This window comes from Maylandia zebra, linkage group LG18, assembly GCF_041146795.1.
Source record: "Maylandia zebra isolate NMK-2024a linkage group LG18, Mzebra_GT3a, whole genome shotgun sequence".
Lineage (NCBI taxonomy): Eukaryota > Metazoa > Chordata > Actinopteri > Cichliformes > Cichlidae > Maylandia > Maylandia zebra.
In genome coordinates this window covers 15,785,902-15,801,866 of record NC_135184.1, presented here as the reverse complement: position 1 = coordinate 15,801,866, position 15,965 = coordinate 15,785,902, and the positions used below count along the sequence as shown (strand labels likewise).

Below are 15,965 nucleotides of genomic sequence, written 5' to 3'. Positions count from 1 at the left end.
AACAGTAATGCATGCATTTAGTAAAACACATTGTAGAGTATGTGCTGTGGAATTGCAAGTGTACTGCATGAAACTACGAAGTACTGTAAAACAGTTTGCAGTGCAGAACATAGAAGACCAGCTTTACCTGCACATACTGGTGACGGATCTCCTTCACCCTGTCACTGTTTCGTTCAAATGGCACTTTATACAATTGCTTCATGTGGATTTCATTTTTCTTGAGTACTCTGTCAATTGTTGAAATTGAAACAGATTCAATATTGCCAAATACCGTGTAATTCTCTATGACAGCGCTTTGTATGTCTCTCAGCTTTATTGCATTGTTTGCAATGACCATTGCACAAATGGCTTCTTCTTGCTGTGGGGTAAAAAGGGGCCCTCTTCCGCCTCCGCGAGGTTATCTTACAATCCTATGTGGTGCAGAGTGAACTTTTTGTGAAATTGCAAATACAGTACAGTAACATGTGATGTGTCTGAGATGGCACAGTACAGTACAGTGTATTACTGTTTGCATACCTGTTTTCCCTACGGAATGTTTGAATGATTGAACTGACAGTAGTTCTTCCAATATTGGGTTGCACCCTTCGACCAGCCTCCTCCATGGTGAGGCCGTGATTGACAACATGGTCCACAATTGTAGCCCTTATTTCATTAGGAATCTGCCTATTTCTGCCTCTTCTCCCTCTTCCCCTTCCCCTTCCTCCCCGCATCCTCACCCCTCTTCCACGGTGCTGACCTTCCATTTTGTGTCACAGAAGTGTAGAAATGGTACACACTAGCTCCTGCGCAGTTTATATATGCTTGCCAATTGGGGATTCACAGGATTCATCCATAATTGACAGTGAACAAGTTGTTTGTCATTGGTTACAACTAAACTTTCACACGCCTCCTCATGAGTGACAGCTGTAATTCACCTGAGATCAATTGTTCAATTTCGGAGACATTTCCAGGAAAAATGATACAGAAAGGTATAGGATTTGCTTGACAGATGGCCAATATTTGGCATGTGATAACTAGTTCAACAATTTTGTGTGTGATGACTCAAGCAATGGATGTATGACTATTAGTTTTATTGGGAACGACTATTCAGCATCCATAGGTATGATTACTTTTGACTGACATGACATAAGCAAATGGAAATGTCAGAAAGCAGCAGGGAAATGTATGGAAGCAACTGATTCATGTCCAAAATCATTTGAAGTTTGTTCAGAGAGAGGAGAAATTGCTACTATGATGTGCACAAATGACTGAGTGTTGTGGAGGTTGAACTAATAGTTATGAGAATTTCAATTCTGATCTGAGAAACGCACCAAAGCGACTGAGAAAAACTGTAATAAAAATCTTCAACCACAGAAAAAGAAACATTGTCTCTTTTTTTTCTTTTTTAAAATATATATTTTTTTTATTTTGGTGTTACAGAGTTAACGTTTAGAAATCTACTACAGGCAGTAGGACAAACACCTGTATCCAGTCAGTGGAACAACAGAGATGAGGTAAAAAGGCTACAAGTTACAAGTCACACAACACCATTTCAAAACATGTATTTCCGCAAATATATACTTTTAATTACTAATATGTACATAGCATAAAATAAATAATTATAAAAAAACATCGGCTTTTAGAAATTCATAAAAACACAGAACTAGTTTGTACAAAACTTTGGATTTAAAGACTTAACAAAAACAAATTAGAACGAACCAAATTATCCATACAGGCGATCACTCACAGAAAAAGTGTACTGTAACAGCTCTTTTAGTATGAATGCTGGTTGTTGCGTAGTTTGCTAAAAATGATCTAAAATGTGAAACTGGTTATGGCTGTTTATTGATATTTTCAGTCGTGACGTTATCGAATCCTGGGTGGGCATTTTTGAATTAAACGCGCACGCCTGAGACGTAGCATTACATTAGCTGTAAACATTAATGAGAAACTCTACACACTCCTCCACAGTGGAGGCGATCAGTGAAACGCACTTTTCATAAACTTTATGTAACTTTCTGTCTCAGCTTTCAGTAGTTTTATATTTTCCACGTAAGTAAAAAAAGAATTTTTATTTTGTATTTCTTCTCAAATTAAGAGAGCACAACGTGTTTCATCTTAGCCCTGGTGTTTTAGCATGACTACAAGGTAACAGATGACTAAAATAACATATTAAACTCTATTCTGGTCTATTTGGTTAAACTGTATGCAAAAATTAGTAAAACTTCACTTTTTTTTTTTAACCCAAACTACTTATAATAGATTTCTTTCACAGAAAGAATCAATACATGCCAAAGAATACACATATTAAACAGACAGACGAGGACAAACTGTGTGTAAGGACCTAAACACGTACACATATTATCGTAGCAGCATTAAAACAAAGGAAGTATTGATAGTTTCAGTGATGCTGCTTGTTGTTTAGTTTGGGAACAAAAAGCCACGGCTGAGGATGATCGCATACACACGTTTTGGTCATCACATTACTGCAAATTACACTGCAATATTGAGAGCTTATAAAATACAGCTTTGTCTGCTTTCTTTTTTTGCTTTTTTAAATTACCATTTGTGCTGTGTTTACCAGGGAGTATGCTTCTATTTGATTAAATATTATATTATATGTGTATATGGGAATACACCTTTAATAAATAACAGCTTTCCCCACACCGAGTCACGTGGCACATCACTAATACTGTTAAGAATAAGGAGAACATGCTTCATATTCATCAATGGTACTGACTATCACAGCCTCATGCGGTGGATGGGGAGGCTCTTTTCTGGTCTTTGGTCATAACTCTTGATGGTTTTTTTGATCCAGGTGTTCTCTGGCCTTTCAGGAAATGTGCAGACTGCGTACTATATTCTCGTTTTGCCGACGCTTGTTGGATGTGGCTTCCTTTCTACTCGCGAATAAAATTAGTGGTTTAAAGCAGATATTAACTGGTTAGCTTAAGAGATTGAGAATGTAAACACATCACAGCAAACAACTACATTCACTCAGGTGCAAGTGCATTCTTACCCAAACATCAGTAACATATAACACTTTGTAAAAGAAACACTCACGCACACAATGATCGTGTTAGTGTTCAAAAATACGCAAATAAAGTAGTCATGTCGAGGAGGAGAAAACATGCTGTTGAGTGTCTGATCATGTGACCTGCTCACAACTCTTGTTACTTTTCACTGCAAAAACAAGCGATGATTACACACTGAAGGAAACGTTCACTTTCAACGAAATGCCTTTTTTTAAATGTTTTTTTTTTTTTTGCCTTGCAGATTTGAAAGCATTGGTAGTGCTGGACTATTCTTGATTAAAAGTAACTACACTGGGAAAAAAATCACCAATATGGTGTTTGTCAAGTTCTCCTTTCCTACATCAGGACACCTTTTTCATGCTCGGTAAGGATATCAACATTATTGCCATCATCACAACTATCCATCCATCAGGGTGACGTTCGTGGACTTTGACACCTACTCAGCTGTTTCAGTTAATTTAGGCAGAGACTCACTCTTTGTAGCATCAAAACAAAAACACGAGGCAGTTGTGTCTTTGTCCGCGCACATGTCACAGAGCTTTACAGTCTCTCTGGTCTTGCAGGTGGGAATCTGCATTTCTTCTTCAACCCAGTGAAGTCATTATGTTTTGGTGAGAAAAGACAAAAACCTCTCTATTTGCAGGTGTGCACATCGTACACCCTCACGCACTCTTGACAGCTGACATAGCAGCACCAGTGGAAAATACAGTGACACTTCTCCTTTCTTTTCTCAGTCCTCGTGTTGTGACCTCTGCCGCAGCACAAGAGGTCACACCCGTCTATGCCGTGGGACGTCAGGTTGCAGATGCGATCCCGAGTGCCAAAGGAGCCGGTCTCAGGATTGGGGTCACAGAAATTGGGTGAACTTTCATAATAAACCAGGTCGCGCTCTGTAGGGGGTTTGAAGTAGTTGTACTTGGGTCTCAGGGTCTCCACCCATCCACGGGACTCCTTATGTTTCTCAACCACCATCTCAGAAGCGCTGTCATACTTGTCCTTCATGTAGTCCCCAACAACTCGGAAGTCAGGCTGAGACCACCAGCATGTCTTGACCTCGCAGCTGCCAGAGAGTCCATGGCACTTACACTTCAGAAACATGTTGTCGTTGAGAGACTACAGATTAAAAAAAATAAAGTTTAGTTAATATAACTTTTAAAAGCAGAAGAACTGCTACCACAGACACAGCAAAAACATGAATAAGAGAACTAACCACTCTCCCTGCTTCATTGTTATGGCGGTTCATTGCTGAGCGTGCGTCAGGCCGATTCTCTCTTGCATCAGCAAACTCCCGGGACACCATGCTTCCAAACTCCAAATCCTCACTGCAGCCACCCCACTTCCAGCCCTCACCAGGGGGGCCTTTGTGACGTGTATCACATCCACAGATGTTGGCTGAACCCTCGGCGCAGGCACGGGTCACCGCAAACGCCACTCCCGCTGAGGCAATAGCGTGAACAAAAGCTGACTCTCGAGTGGCTGGAAAGACAAAGACAGACAAGCATCACTTGGATAATGTATCTCTTGAGTATTTCCAGAATTCAATTTATATTAAATTTAAATAAAAATGAATAAGAAAGATATAGCTTTAATACATAATATATAATATATACAATGTGTAAATTTAATAATATGTAAGATATGCTGGCAGCAAACATCTTCAACCAAACAAAACAAGAAAGCATCAAACAAACTAAGTAGACCTTTACTCCTGTCTGCTGCTTGTATTTGGGTTGTATCTACTATATCGCAACAGTGTGTGGGTTAATTTAACCAGACATCAATCGTCCTGTCTCTAAATAAGGCCAGCAAGGCCTCTACGTCTCTGTCTGACTGATGAGTCAGAGGGATCAGGATCTTCCAGAGAGATGAGAGGAAGAGACGGGCCTGACAGGCCTATAATTAAGAGACTCAATTAAGCTTTTGAAAGGTTAGGAAACAGCCTCACACTGAGGGGACAGCTCATAGACACAACATGGAGATGGGTCTTTAGCGAACAGATATACCATTCCAAAAAGGGAAAGACTTTCCTTCTATCCTTTCCTTGTCAGCTGCTTTAACATGAATCATTAGACGGAGTGTTTGCTTTGAATATATGTACTTGTATGGTCTTGCAAAAACACAAGCAAAGACAAAGAAGGAGAAGAGACAGGATGAAGTGGAAACTTCAGGAGTAAACATGAACTGAACACACTAAAGATAAAAAAAAGAGTAAAAGAAATGGTTTAAGATCAATATTGAAATCTTGCGCTGTCTGCGTGAGATGTGTTTGAGTATGTGTTTGATAGAAACAGTGCACGTTTCTGTCTGAAGAACAAAAAATGATAAAGAAAGAAAGAAAAGAAAAAAAGTAAAGGCATATAAAGCTGAGGGGAGAACGAGCTCCTCCCTTACAGCAGGTTCCAACCAGTTCCAGGACTAAAGGGCATTAGAAACAATGATGCAAGAGAAAAGGTCTACTGGCATCCCTCACCACCCATTTCATTACCACTACTGTATACACACAAGGTTACTAATGTTCAAATACATTTGAACTAATGCTCTCCTTCCTCAAATCCCACTTTGTGAATCCAACACGTTTCTTTTTATTTGGTGTTGTTTCATTTTCGTGAAAAGTCAAAGTAGCCAAAGACTGCGCCATGAAGGAACTGTCTACAGTGATTAATTACACATCACCATGCTTCATCTAAAGCTGACTGAGCATGAGCTTTGTGTTTTCAGTTTGAGTGAATATCTAAGGTGTTTGGCTTACATTAAATCTGAAGTGACTTAGAAAACAGATTTAATTTCAAATGCCGAAAAAGGATTTTGGAACTAACATTTGTGTCTGAAAATATCTTTGAACATACTTCTGTGCTACTAAAAAGAGCGCACAGCCATCAGCATAGATATTCTGTGAACTTGTCATAGAATTATGTGAGGGGAGTGCAATGTTGTGGTAAAATAGTCAGTGGAGAAGGATTGAAGCACACGAAAAATATCCTGGCATTTCTGTGTGAAATAATAGATTTCTTATATAGTATTTACAATTTTTCACAAGCTACTTTACAAGATCTTCACAAAGCCTGGTGTTATCAAATGAATAAGCATTCAAGAAAATGGAAATATCTCTAAAATTTTGAAGAGCTTTGCTGAAAATTTGCCCCATTTGCCCCACCTGCAAGCTTCTAATTCATCAGATTACCTTTTTTGTTGATATTGACTATAAACATACAACACATTCTAAATTTAGTTTCGATGGTATGGTATCACTGTTCGTGTATGGCCCATTTATACATGACAGTAAAAACTCACTGGAAGGTACTAATGAAAACTTAATCAGAACAATCACCCATTTTTTTAAACGCGTGTTTTCATTTGGATTTAAATCCACCTCTGACAGCATTCACTGTACCTGGAAACTCCACCTGTGACATTAGCTCCACTGCTTTTCCTTAGTTTTATGACCAATTTGTGGTATTTCTTCTCAGACAATGCTTTTCCACCAAACTTTGCCAGACTCTGGCAGGCCAAGCGGTCCCTACAACCTGCTGGGGGGTTGAATCCCCTATTGTGTTGCCACTGTCACGCTGTGTTAGTCCCACAATAGCCCCAGATATTTTATATGAAATTTGCCCTGGCTAGTGATTAGTGGGGACCAAGTTAAGTCATAGCAACAGAGAACTATGCATTGGCTGGACCCTGCTTGTCGGCAGACAGGGAAATCCCTATTCAAATGGTTTAATAAAACAATCTAAAGGGCGTGTGAATGGGGAAAAGCACTTTTTCTCCTGCTTAATCTCATGGTTGCGAAGATATTGTGCTCTGAGCAGTGCCCAGCGGGGAGTGGGGCTAAGGTCCCCCCATCAACTCCATTTACCACATCCCTTCTTTCTTTCTTGCACAGAGTTAATGATATACTGGTGAGCCAGCTTCCCTCCCCCAGCATGGAGAGACATACGTCTCATGAAATGCAGGGACCTTTTGGCTCATCCTAAATAGTTACTCTTTCTCATCCTCAGGTCATAGGTCACAACCCACATCCCCTGGCCTTTTCCTGGTTAGTTTAGATGGAACTTAATAATTTAGATCAATTTAGGTATCTGTATTTCCTGGCAAACAAAGCATCCTGCCCAGTGCAAACGTGCCCACAGTGAATGAAGACAAGCTAGAGCTACAATAGTGTCAAACTTTTCAGTATCGCTAACAAATTACATAATAGTTCCAGTGAACTTCATTATCTTCAAAAAGAAAAATGACGGTGCATTGACTTCCTGTACGGGTGTTAAGACTTGTGAAACTGTGACTGTCCACTTTTTATAGCAAAGAAACCTAATCCCATCACATGAGTCATAAACTGGAGACTGATTATACCCATATAGCATTCAGGTTTTCTGTAAATACCAAGAATGCCGAAATAGCTCTGGGATCGGCTCTGCAGACTGAGGAACACCTGTGCAGCTTTCTATTACCTTTCATCACAGGCAGATTCCAGTGGTGCATGTTTTGACACTTTAGTTAATGTAAATTAATGAGCACTGACGCAGACATAGCCTGGAGGCAGGGGTGTGGAGAAAAAAAGAGGTTTAGACCATGTGTAAGGAGAGAACATGATATAAGATATGCTTTTTTCTAAAGTAATAATACTCTTAGATGAGTGTTTGTGTGGTTAACTAATGTATGCTCACATTGAGTAAGAGCATTTTTATGTGCATATAGTTTAATGTAACCCATTAAACTTATCTTCAAAATGCACAACCTGTTCATTTCAATTAATTTTTTAGTTGTAGTTCAACTCCGTTTACTACATTGCCTTCTTTTTTGTAAAGGCTTTACTCCTTTAGTCCCTCTTAATCCACTTCTTTAAAACAAACTTCTAATGTTCTCAGTGGAGTTGAAGTGGACACGGGCAGTGATGCACTGAACTGACAGTAACTAAGCCTCTGTAGCAAATAAAGGTGCCTACTCTTCCTTTCAAATCTGGCAACAAAAAGGAAGGAGGAAACTGACTAACAAGAATCTGAATTTCAGACAAACTGACACCAGTGAGGACAATGGCCTGGTTGCATGGACAAACACTAGCATCAATCAAATCCAATGAAATGGAAGCTCTCTCCTACTAAGTCCTATCAAAGGCCTGTGAGCCCCTGAGCTACTCTCCTCAGCCTTTGACAAAGGCACTTAATCCAGCCACTTTGACCTCTCACATTATTAAGGGCCTGAGTGACCTTAATCCAATCAAAATGATTTACTAGAGCCCAGTAGCCGCCTTCTCTTTCCAGTCAGCACCCCTGCAATTTAGGCCTGGGAGGGGATGCAGAGGGAAAGACGTGGTGGCATTTTGCACCACAATAGCAGTGGGATTGAGAACCCCTATCGTTAGCCACCTACTTCAACTCCAGCCTCTTCTATCAACTGGCTCAAGAGTTTATTAAAAGCAATTGCCCTACGTGACCCCCGGCCCCCTTGTGTTTACATCAGTCTTCCGTAAACTAGATGACGAGTTTGGATCACGACCCTCAGCCACTGGGGCCTGCATGGATTCTTGATTTTAACTCATTTCAGAAATCAGGAAGAAGAATTCATCTATCCAATCAAAGTGTGAATCTGATGTTTTGGGAAACAGTCTCATTTGCTTTCCTGCTGGGAGATGGAATAAAGTAAAAAGATCACACTTATGTCTGCACACTAAATATTGCACTAGCCCCTCATTAATTACTAAGAAATATTTCACTCTTTAAAAATTTTATTATGATCAACTGCATTAACTATTAAATATACACATATATCATCTTTCTTTCTTTCTTGGTTTTATGGCTAGTTTTCTGGGCAATGGGGATTTCTCTTGCCTGAGCTCATGATTAGACACATGCCTGAAAATTATCACTGCATAAGCTAAAATGTATTTTAGAAAACCTCTATGCTTCAGTTCAGTTCATCTCTTGGGTAAAGTACATCAGAAGAAAATACCAGCAATCACAGGGGATCCCCTCCTAAAGAAAACTCCAACAAGACAGAACTCACTCGACTTAGGCTAGTCGTGTACATCGTTGCATGCATGCAGACCCCCGAGACTTGTTCAGTCTAAAGTCTATTTAAACAAGGATTTGAATCAGCATAATGAATGATGCATGCTGGGAGTGCAGCTCTTCTAATGCAAATATAAGACAAAGGGAATATAGAATTGTTAATGGGAGAGTTAATCAGGAGAGAGACATGATAAGTCACTTTTATTGCTTATTTTTTTCAGTCGGTTTAAAGAGCTAAATACTTCCAAGAACTTTGCAGAGATTAAGACATTCTCAAATACATATTCAAAGACAGTGGAGTCATCATAAGCTAATAATACTACTTTACTCTGGTCATCTTTTCCTGTCAAAGAAAGGCATAGTTTGTTTTTCTTTCTGCAAAAAGTGTTGCCTACTTTTTACTGATAAGTGGCATTTCTTCAAGAAAATATCTTTATAGACTTAAGGACTCTACAAATTGTTATTTTTTGACAGAAAAGTAGCAGGAAAGAAAACTCTGTGTGCTTTGTAACATTACCTTTATCTAACACTGGACCAAAAATGGCCAGACTGTCATTGATCGTGGTGCAGTTCCAGCGTCGGCCTCTGAACTGGTGCTGACACTCCTGGATGCCAATCTTCACCCCCTCAGCCACACTCGGCATGATTTCCACATAGTTCCGGCAGAAACGCAGCTGCTTGGGCACTAGGCCTGGTATGCTGCCACAAAGGATAGGTTGAGTGCCCAGTGATGAGTACTGGTGGCCGACTGCTAGTGACCTACAAGCAGAAAGGAAGTCGTGTTGTCAGTGCATTTGGATAATTATATCTTATCTGTCTGCATCTTTATCTACTGATATAACACCACTCAAGTGGGGGACTAATTTCCCTCCTGGTGCAGTGTAATTTTACGTCTGAGTACGTTTGATTGTGTGTGTTTATTTTTCTGTATCAGATGCTACCATTAGACATCCATTCTTTATCCCTTCAACTACCCTCTCTGCAGGCACCTGGCCTTTGTGTGTATTGAAATTGCAGCCCTGCAGTCTCAGAAGCAGGCAGTGTTTCTGTTTAAGATGAAAGTCCGTTATGCATCCAGAGGTCTTCATAGACCTTAAGCTGACAACTTGGAAAACTGCACCTTGTTATTAACTGTCCGCACACTTAACAGGCCTTCAGCTTAGGGTAATAAGAGTGCAAACCCTACGCTGAAACTTCAGAGAGTGTATTAAGAGTAACGCTGAACCTCCCCTCCTTTTTTCTTTTGAGGAAGGTATTCTGGGATACAACAAGTGCAAACTTGGTTCACTGATTACATCTCTCTCTCTCTCTCTCTCTCTTGCTCTCTTTGTGCCTGTATTGCTTTCTCTTTGTCTTTATTTTCTGTGTCCTCTCAATTAAGACTTTTAGCAGGTAGTAATCACAGATATTGGATATCCATTTTATGAATGACCCATTTTTAAGAAGGACTTAAAAAGACGCTGCAGGGTGCTTGCATGGCCATGTTTTGGAATTTCCGCATTGCACAAAAGGCATACTGATTTATGCCATTTTGTTTAAAATTTTATATAGTTTTCTTAGAATTCTAATCAAGCAGTGCAAAAAGTGTTGGAGGCTGATTCGATTTGTCTTTAGCCTAAAAACAGCAAAGCTCTGCCCCTCAATGACTTAAAAAACAGATTTCCAAAGCAAATCAAATATTTACTTCCGGCTTCTAATTCTTCTCTTCTACCAATATAAAAGCAGTTAACAGGTTTGAATTTGGATTCTGAACTCTCCATTTAAATACATTTGATTATATATATATATATATCTATAAAAATTAATAAATTGGCCGGGATAAGCTGGATAGAAGCATGGATGGAAAACAGATGGATGAAAATGACATTTTTTCTTTTAATGCATGAATAACTGGCCTGCAGTAATTGCCTTCTATGGTAAATTATCAAATCAGCACTTTGACTCTTTCATAATGGCACAGAACAGCCAAATTACTGAATAGCACAGTTCCTGTTATCTTTGGCAAATACCTTTTGGAGTAGCTACAAAGTAGCTTGCTGGCAATCAAGACAAGCCCTTAATTTACATCAACTGTCTATTAAGGACTGAACGCTGGAAGGAGTGTTCAGTTTGTCATCCCCTGGGCGATGCTGGAGTCATAATGGTTAATGTAGATTCTCTATAAATGCAGCTTAAGAGCAGGTGTGCAGTGTTTTGCTTTGCAGTTAGCTCACTATCTGCTGACCTGTTCACTGCTGTTCAAGGACTAATCGCTGATCAAAACAAGATTACCAAATTCCTGACTTTGGCCCTCAGGCAGGGTTTTTTTTAACCTGAAGAAAAGAAAGAGCCTCACAGTCAAATGACCCCACATGTTGACGGTTTCTGATGGCTTTCATCGTACCAACCTTTAATACCTCAATTAGGTTTTACATTCAAAGGTTGATTTTCAGCTCTCTGTAATTATTAAGGATGTCTGCCAGGTGTCAAAGGTGCTCCTGAGCCATGAACTGACCCAATGAGTTACTCCTGTTATTTCTCCCAAGAAAACATCAAAGCAATGAGTCACATTGGTTTCAACAGAATTTCTTGCCTAATTTCTACAGACTACACCAGCCTAATTCATCATAAATGAGACAGCCAGTAAGTGAGCAATGGCATGCTAAAAACCTCTTCAGAACATATCGCATTTATCTGCCTTTTGTCTGCTACAAACAACAATACACAAGGCAGTTTCCTACTACAATTGACCTCTTTTTTACTGGTGAAAGTTCATCAGCCAAAGAGAACTGGTACAGATGTTCAGGTTAGGAGCAGAGCTCTCTTTTTTTTAATGGATTTGAAGGGAGTTGTCAGTTGTAGCTCTTTCTCTGTCTCTTCTTGAACCTGCATTCAAATTTTTTTGGCAAGTGTGCATCTCAACAGCAGGTAATCATGAAGGTCAGTGGCAATATCATCTTGGGAAAACCAGCAACTTTAAAGGTCCTTGTACTCACACCAATGAGGGTCAGCAGAGGTATTTCTGCCCTGTCACTGTCTTGAACTGTACCCCACAAGCTCAATGTGAGTCAGTGTGCTTAGGCTGCTTGGCTCAAGAGTCTCCATGCCTGTCTCATTGGGGCTGAGTAATCCCTGCCACCTCTTTTCTGTGTTAGGAAATGGCCCGTGAGAGGCGGCGGGGCATGTTTCACCATGGATGATTTATGATTTTTTAAGAAGTTATTGCACAAAAGACTGTGTTGTTGGATACTAATTCCAACAACTATTTTAAAATACCTGCTGTATTATTTAGATTTTAGGTATTTATTGAGTCTTGGCAACTTTAATCTCTTTAATTCTTTCTAAAAAAAAAAAGAAATCCACTGATTTTCTCCTGCTTTGCAGAGATGTTGCACATGTGATGTTTAGTACAACTAATGAGGAAACACAGGATTCACTCATGCTCTTAAGGCTATTGTTTTCAAAGGAGCACCTTAGTGATAACTGTTACAGATAAATTAAGCAAAATATATACGATGTATATGACTTTTTGCCTCAGTACAAAGTTTCCCCCACTCATCTAAGTTTATCCAGTACAGGTTTAATGCATATTTCAGCAAGCCCAAGCAGGGTGCCTTAGAATTACCACTTTACTTGTGGGCCCTGAGGCCTTGGAGCCGACTTTGACATCAAGAGAATATGTTTGGGAAAAGGAATGTGCGGCAAGCTTTCACCTCCAGGTATTTATCTTCTAAGGTGGGGTGGACCAGTGAAGAAGGTGGTGGGGTGGCGGGTGCAGCCAGGCTATGTCATGGCAGGTCGAGAATAGACAGACATGAACCTGTCTTAGTGCAGAGCCGTATCCCCAAGAACGACTGCGGTGCAGGGGTTGAGAGTGATGCAGCTCCCATGGCTGCTTGAAGGCAAGCTTCTGTCAGCAAAACATCGTAAGCTGCTTTTCACAGAAGGTCTAGATCATAGATGGCTGGCATGCTGTTAGCAAACGGAAAGACAATGCAGGCATGCTAAGTGCAATCCCAAAGGAACCACATTATTTGACTTGGGATGAGTTGCCATGAGGCAGAAAAATCACTCAAGTAATCTTTCAAGTTAAAAAAAAGTTCAGCATTGTGTCAGGAATGAAAGAACTGAAAAGTGATTTCATGAGTTACTTTTGCACTTAGACATTATTTGTATAGGCGGGAGTGATGCAGCAAAATTTGCTTCCATTATGTTTACCCCTGTTGTTAGACCCTTCAATCACTGGCACCCTCCAAAATCAAACAATCAACACAGAAGTTAGCTCTGGGCTTGCTGCAGGGTTTCAGCTATGACAGAATGGAAAACTGTTCTTCCATTGTGTCATTCATAACAAGCTCCACAAAAAAAAGAAGAAAGAAAACTCTTATGAAGGGTGAATTTCAAGGTTTTCCCTGGCTGTGTTTGCCAAAGTACCAAGAAAAAAAATGCAAAACTTTATCTTGCACTGGCATCAAATAAATAAAGTAAACCAAACATTCAATTACACTGGAAAAAAAAAAAAAAAAAAAAAGTAGTTTGTGCAGTCCCCCCATCGCTCCATCCAGAGGGCCCACTTTTATATCAGGATTTCCTTCCAGCTGAGCATGTAATTAGTTTCTCATCAGTCTTACCACCAGGGGACCCATTAAGAAAAGTAGATTAAGCGTCCTCCAAATATTGAATGATTTATTAGAAATCAGGCAGAAATATATATATATATATATATATATATATATATATATATATATATATATATATATATATATATATATATATATATATATATATTTCTGTGCTTTGATAACAGCTAAGACTGATGGATGAAGCTGAAATATTACAAAACAGCACAACATACCAAAATACAATAATCCTGTAGTTTTTTTTTAACTAATTACACTATCGTAATTTTAACGCAGCTCTGCTCTGCTTCATTAATGTCAGCGTCACGCATTTGGTTCTTTTTGGCATTTACATGGCAGAAAGACTGAAAACATGAAGTCGGGAGCTAAGTGCAAAAATGACAACACATGGCAACATACAATGACAACATCACCATCACCACGCTCGCGCGCGCACACAGACACACGCACACACTGGACGCACGAGCACACATAGACACACGCTTCCAAGCACATAAAGTTTGCACCTGCTGCATTCTGGAGATCAAAATTGCTCCCGATTTGCAAAGTTGCACGTTTCGTTCATCTCTTGCGTTTACAATTCAGCCCATCCTTTCGCCTGTATACTTTCGGTTTCCATGGGTTACTAAATGTCATTTTAATGACCCGATTAGAAAGTCACACTGTGCATGTCTTATAATATTATAAAAAGTAACGTTAAAAGATCACCGTCACCACACGCTAAAGCTCTGCAGTTGACAGACAAGCAGTCACAACTATAACAACTCAAAATTACAGGTCATCCACAATCCCCGCATGTTTTTTAATGTGTCACTTCTTGTCCGGGAAATAATGAAAATTAAACTTACCACCAGATAGGATAGCTTGCCATGACATGCGTAAGCCCACAGAGCAACAGGAAACATCCAAGGTATATCATCCTTAAAGTTTCGTAAAACATCTCAAGCAGAATGCCTACATGCGCACTCATCCGCGTACGGATTTTAACCGAAGTGCTAAGAAAAAAGAAAAGAAAAACAAAAGACGAAAACGAAGCTGCACTGGCAATTTTTTATTTCTCTTCTCCAAAAGAAAAAAAATGAAAGAAGAAAAATCAGAGGCAACTCTCTCTTTCGCGAGTGCTCGTGGCAGAACTCTCAGAGCCAAATATTAAAAGTTAAAAGCCGCTTGCTTTTTTTTTTTTTTTTTTTTTTTTTTTAGGACCCAATCAGCAGGTATTGCCAAAGGGGGAATTCTGATGATATGTTCCCTCTGTTGCCATGTCAGGGAGCTTGAACTCAAACACCAGAATGAGCTAATTTTAAGATGTGTTTTAGTGCTCACTGAGAATTGCTCGGCATTAGCATGCAGCGTGTGTGTGATATATAATGTTGTTTAAAGGAGAGAGGGAGGGTCTGAAGGTTTTTAAATAGACATCGGAACCCCTGTGGATTGCGTAGCTATAACAACCTGTCCGGATTTCACTCCCTGGCTTGAAGCTTCTAAAATGCAGAAATAAATATGTGTGAATTGCTTCAGACCACAATTAAGCCTCTCCAGTCCTTTATGTGCGCCTCTTTGTCATGAATGTAAAATTAGAGGTTTGGAAGTGCTTCTAACAAGCTGAAGGGTTGGCTTAATTTAATAAATCTGGCCATAATAAAAAAAAATAGCAAAAACAAAATTTTATTTAAATTCCCTACAAATAAACAGCTAATATCTTTTTATATAGTTTAAAATCTGAAAAATATATAAAACCTCAGGATTTCTGTCAGCAGCATATAGTTTCTGAAATTGTAAAAATGTGAAAACGATGCTCTAATTGTATTATTTATTTATTTTCTATTTCTATTTTATCAGCCGATAAATTAGGCGCACCTTGGCGTTTAAAAGCCACTGATTAGCAACATTTTCTTTTATTCTCAAAAGGTATTACCTCATCCACTTCTAATGCTACACACTTAAGAATATTACTATCTGTATGATGAGCTGTCAGATTGCCATTCCAACGAAAATATCCGATAAAATTGGCCGCAACACTGACTCTAAAAAGCTGACTGTCGGTTTTTCCCTTCTCAGTGTCAAGTGGCTGTTGATAGCTGATATGAGGTGGACCGGTCTTTTATCTACAGGCAGTGATGCTTGTCGTTGGAGTTAAAAAAGGAAGAAAGGAAAAAGCTGCCTGTTGTGCAATATCAGAGGCTGGTGACGCGATACAGAGGGGGGAACAAATTCACTACTTCAAGTTTTAGTTAAGTTCAGTCACTTCAGTGTTTTAGTCAGCACCTGTCGTTGCTATGAAGATGATCGTAACTACGAGAGTAGTGAGTTCAGTTTCAGTAAACATC

The 15,965-nt window shown here is 39.5% G+C and overlaps 1 protein-coding gene across 1 annotated transcript; it reads right to left on the bottom strand.

Annotated features, from left to right (window-relative positions):
* Positions 1–1,406: 1,406 nt before the first annotated feature.
* Positions 1,407–14,787, bottom strand: wnt3a (wingless-type MMTV integration site family, member 3A). Its single transcript, XM_004542830.3, has 4 exons — positions 14,487–14,787; positions 9,537–9,778; positions 4,225–4,490; positions 1,407–4,127 (listed from the first exon to the last, which is right to left on the bottom strand). Exons 1-4 carry the CDS (start codon positions 14,606–14,608, stop codon positions 3,648–3,650), a joined length of 1,110 nt encoding a protein of 369 aa, XP_004542887.2. The 5' UTR covers positions 14,609–14,787; the 3' UTR covers positions 1,407–3,647.
* Positions 14,788–15,965: the final 1,178 nt, after the last annotated feature.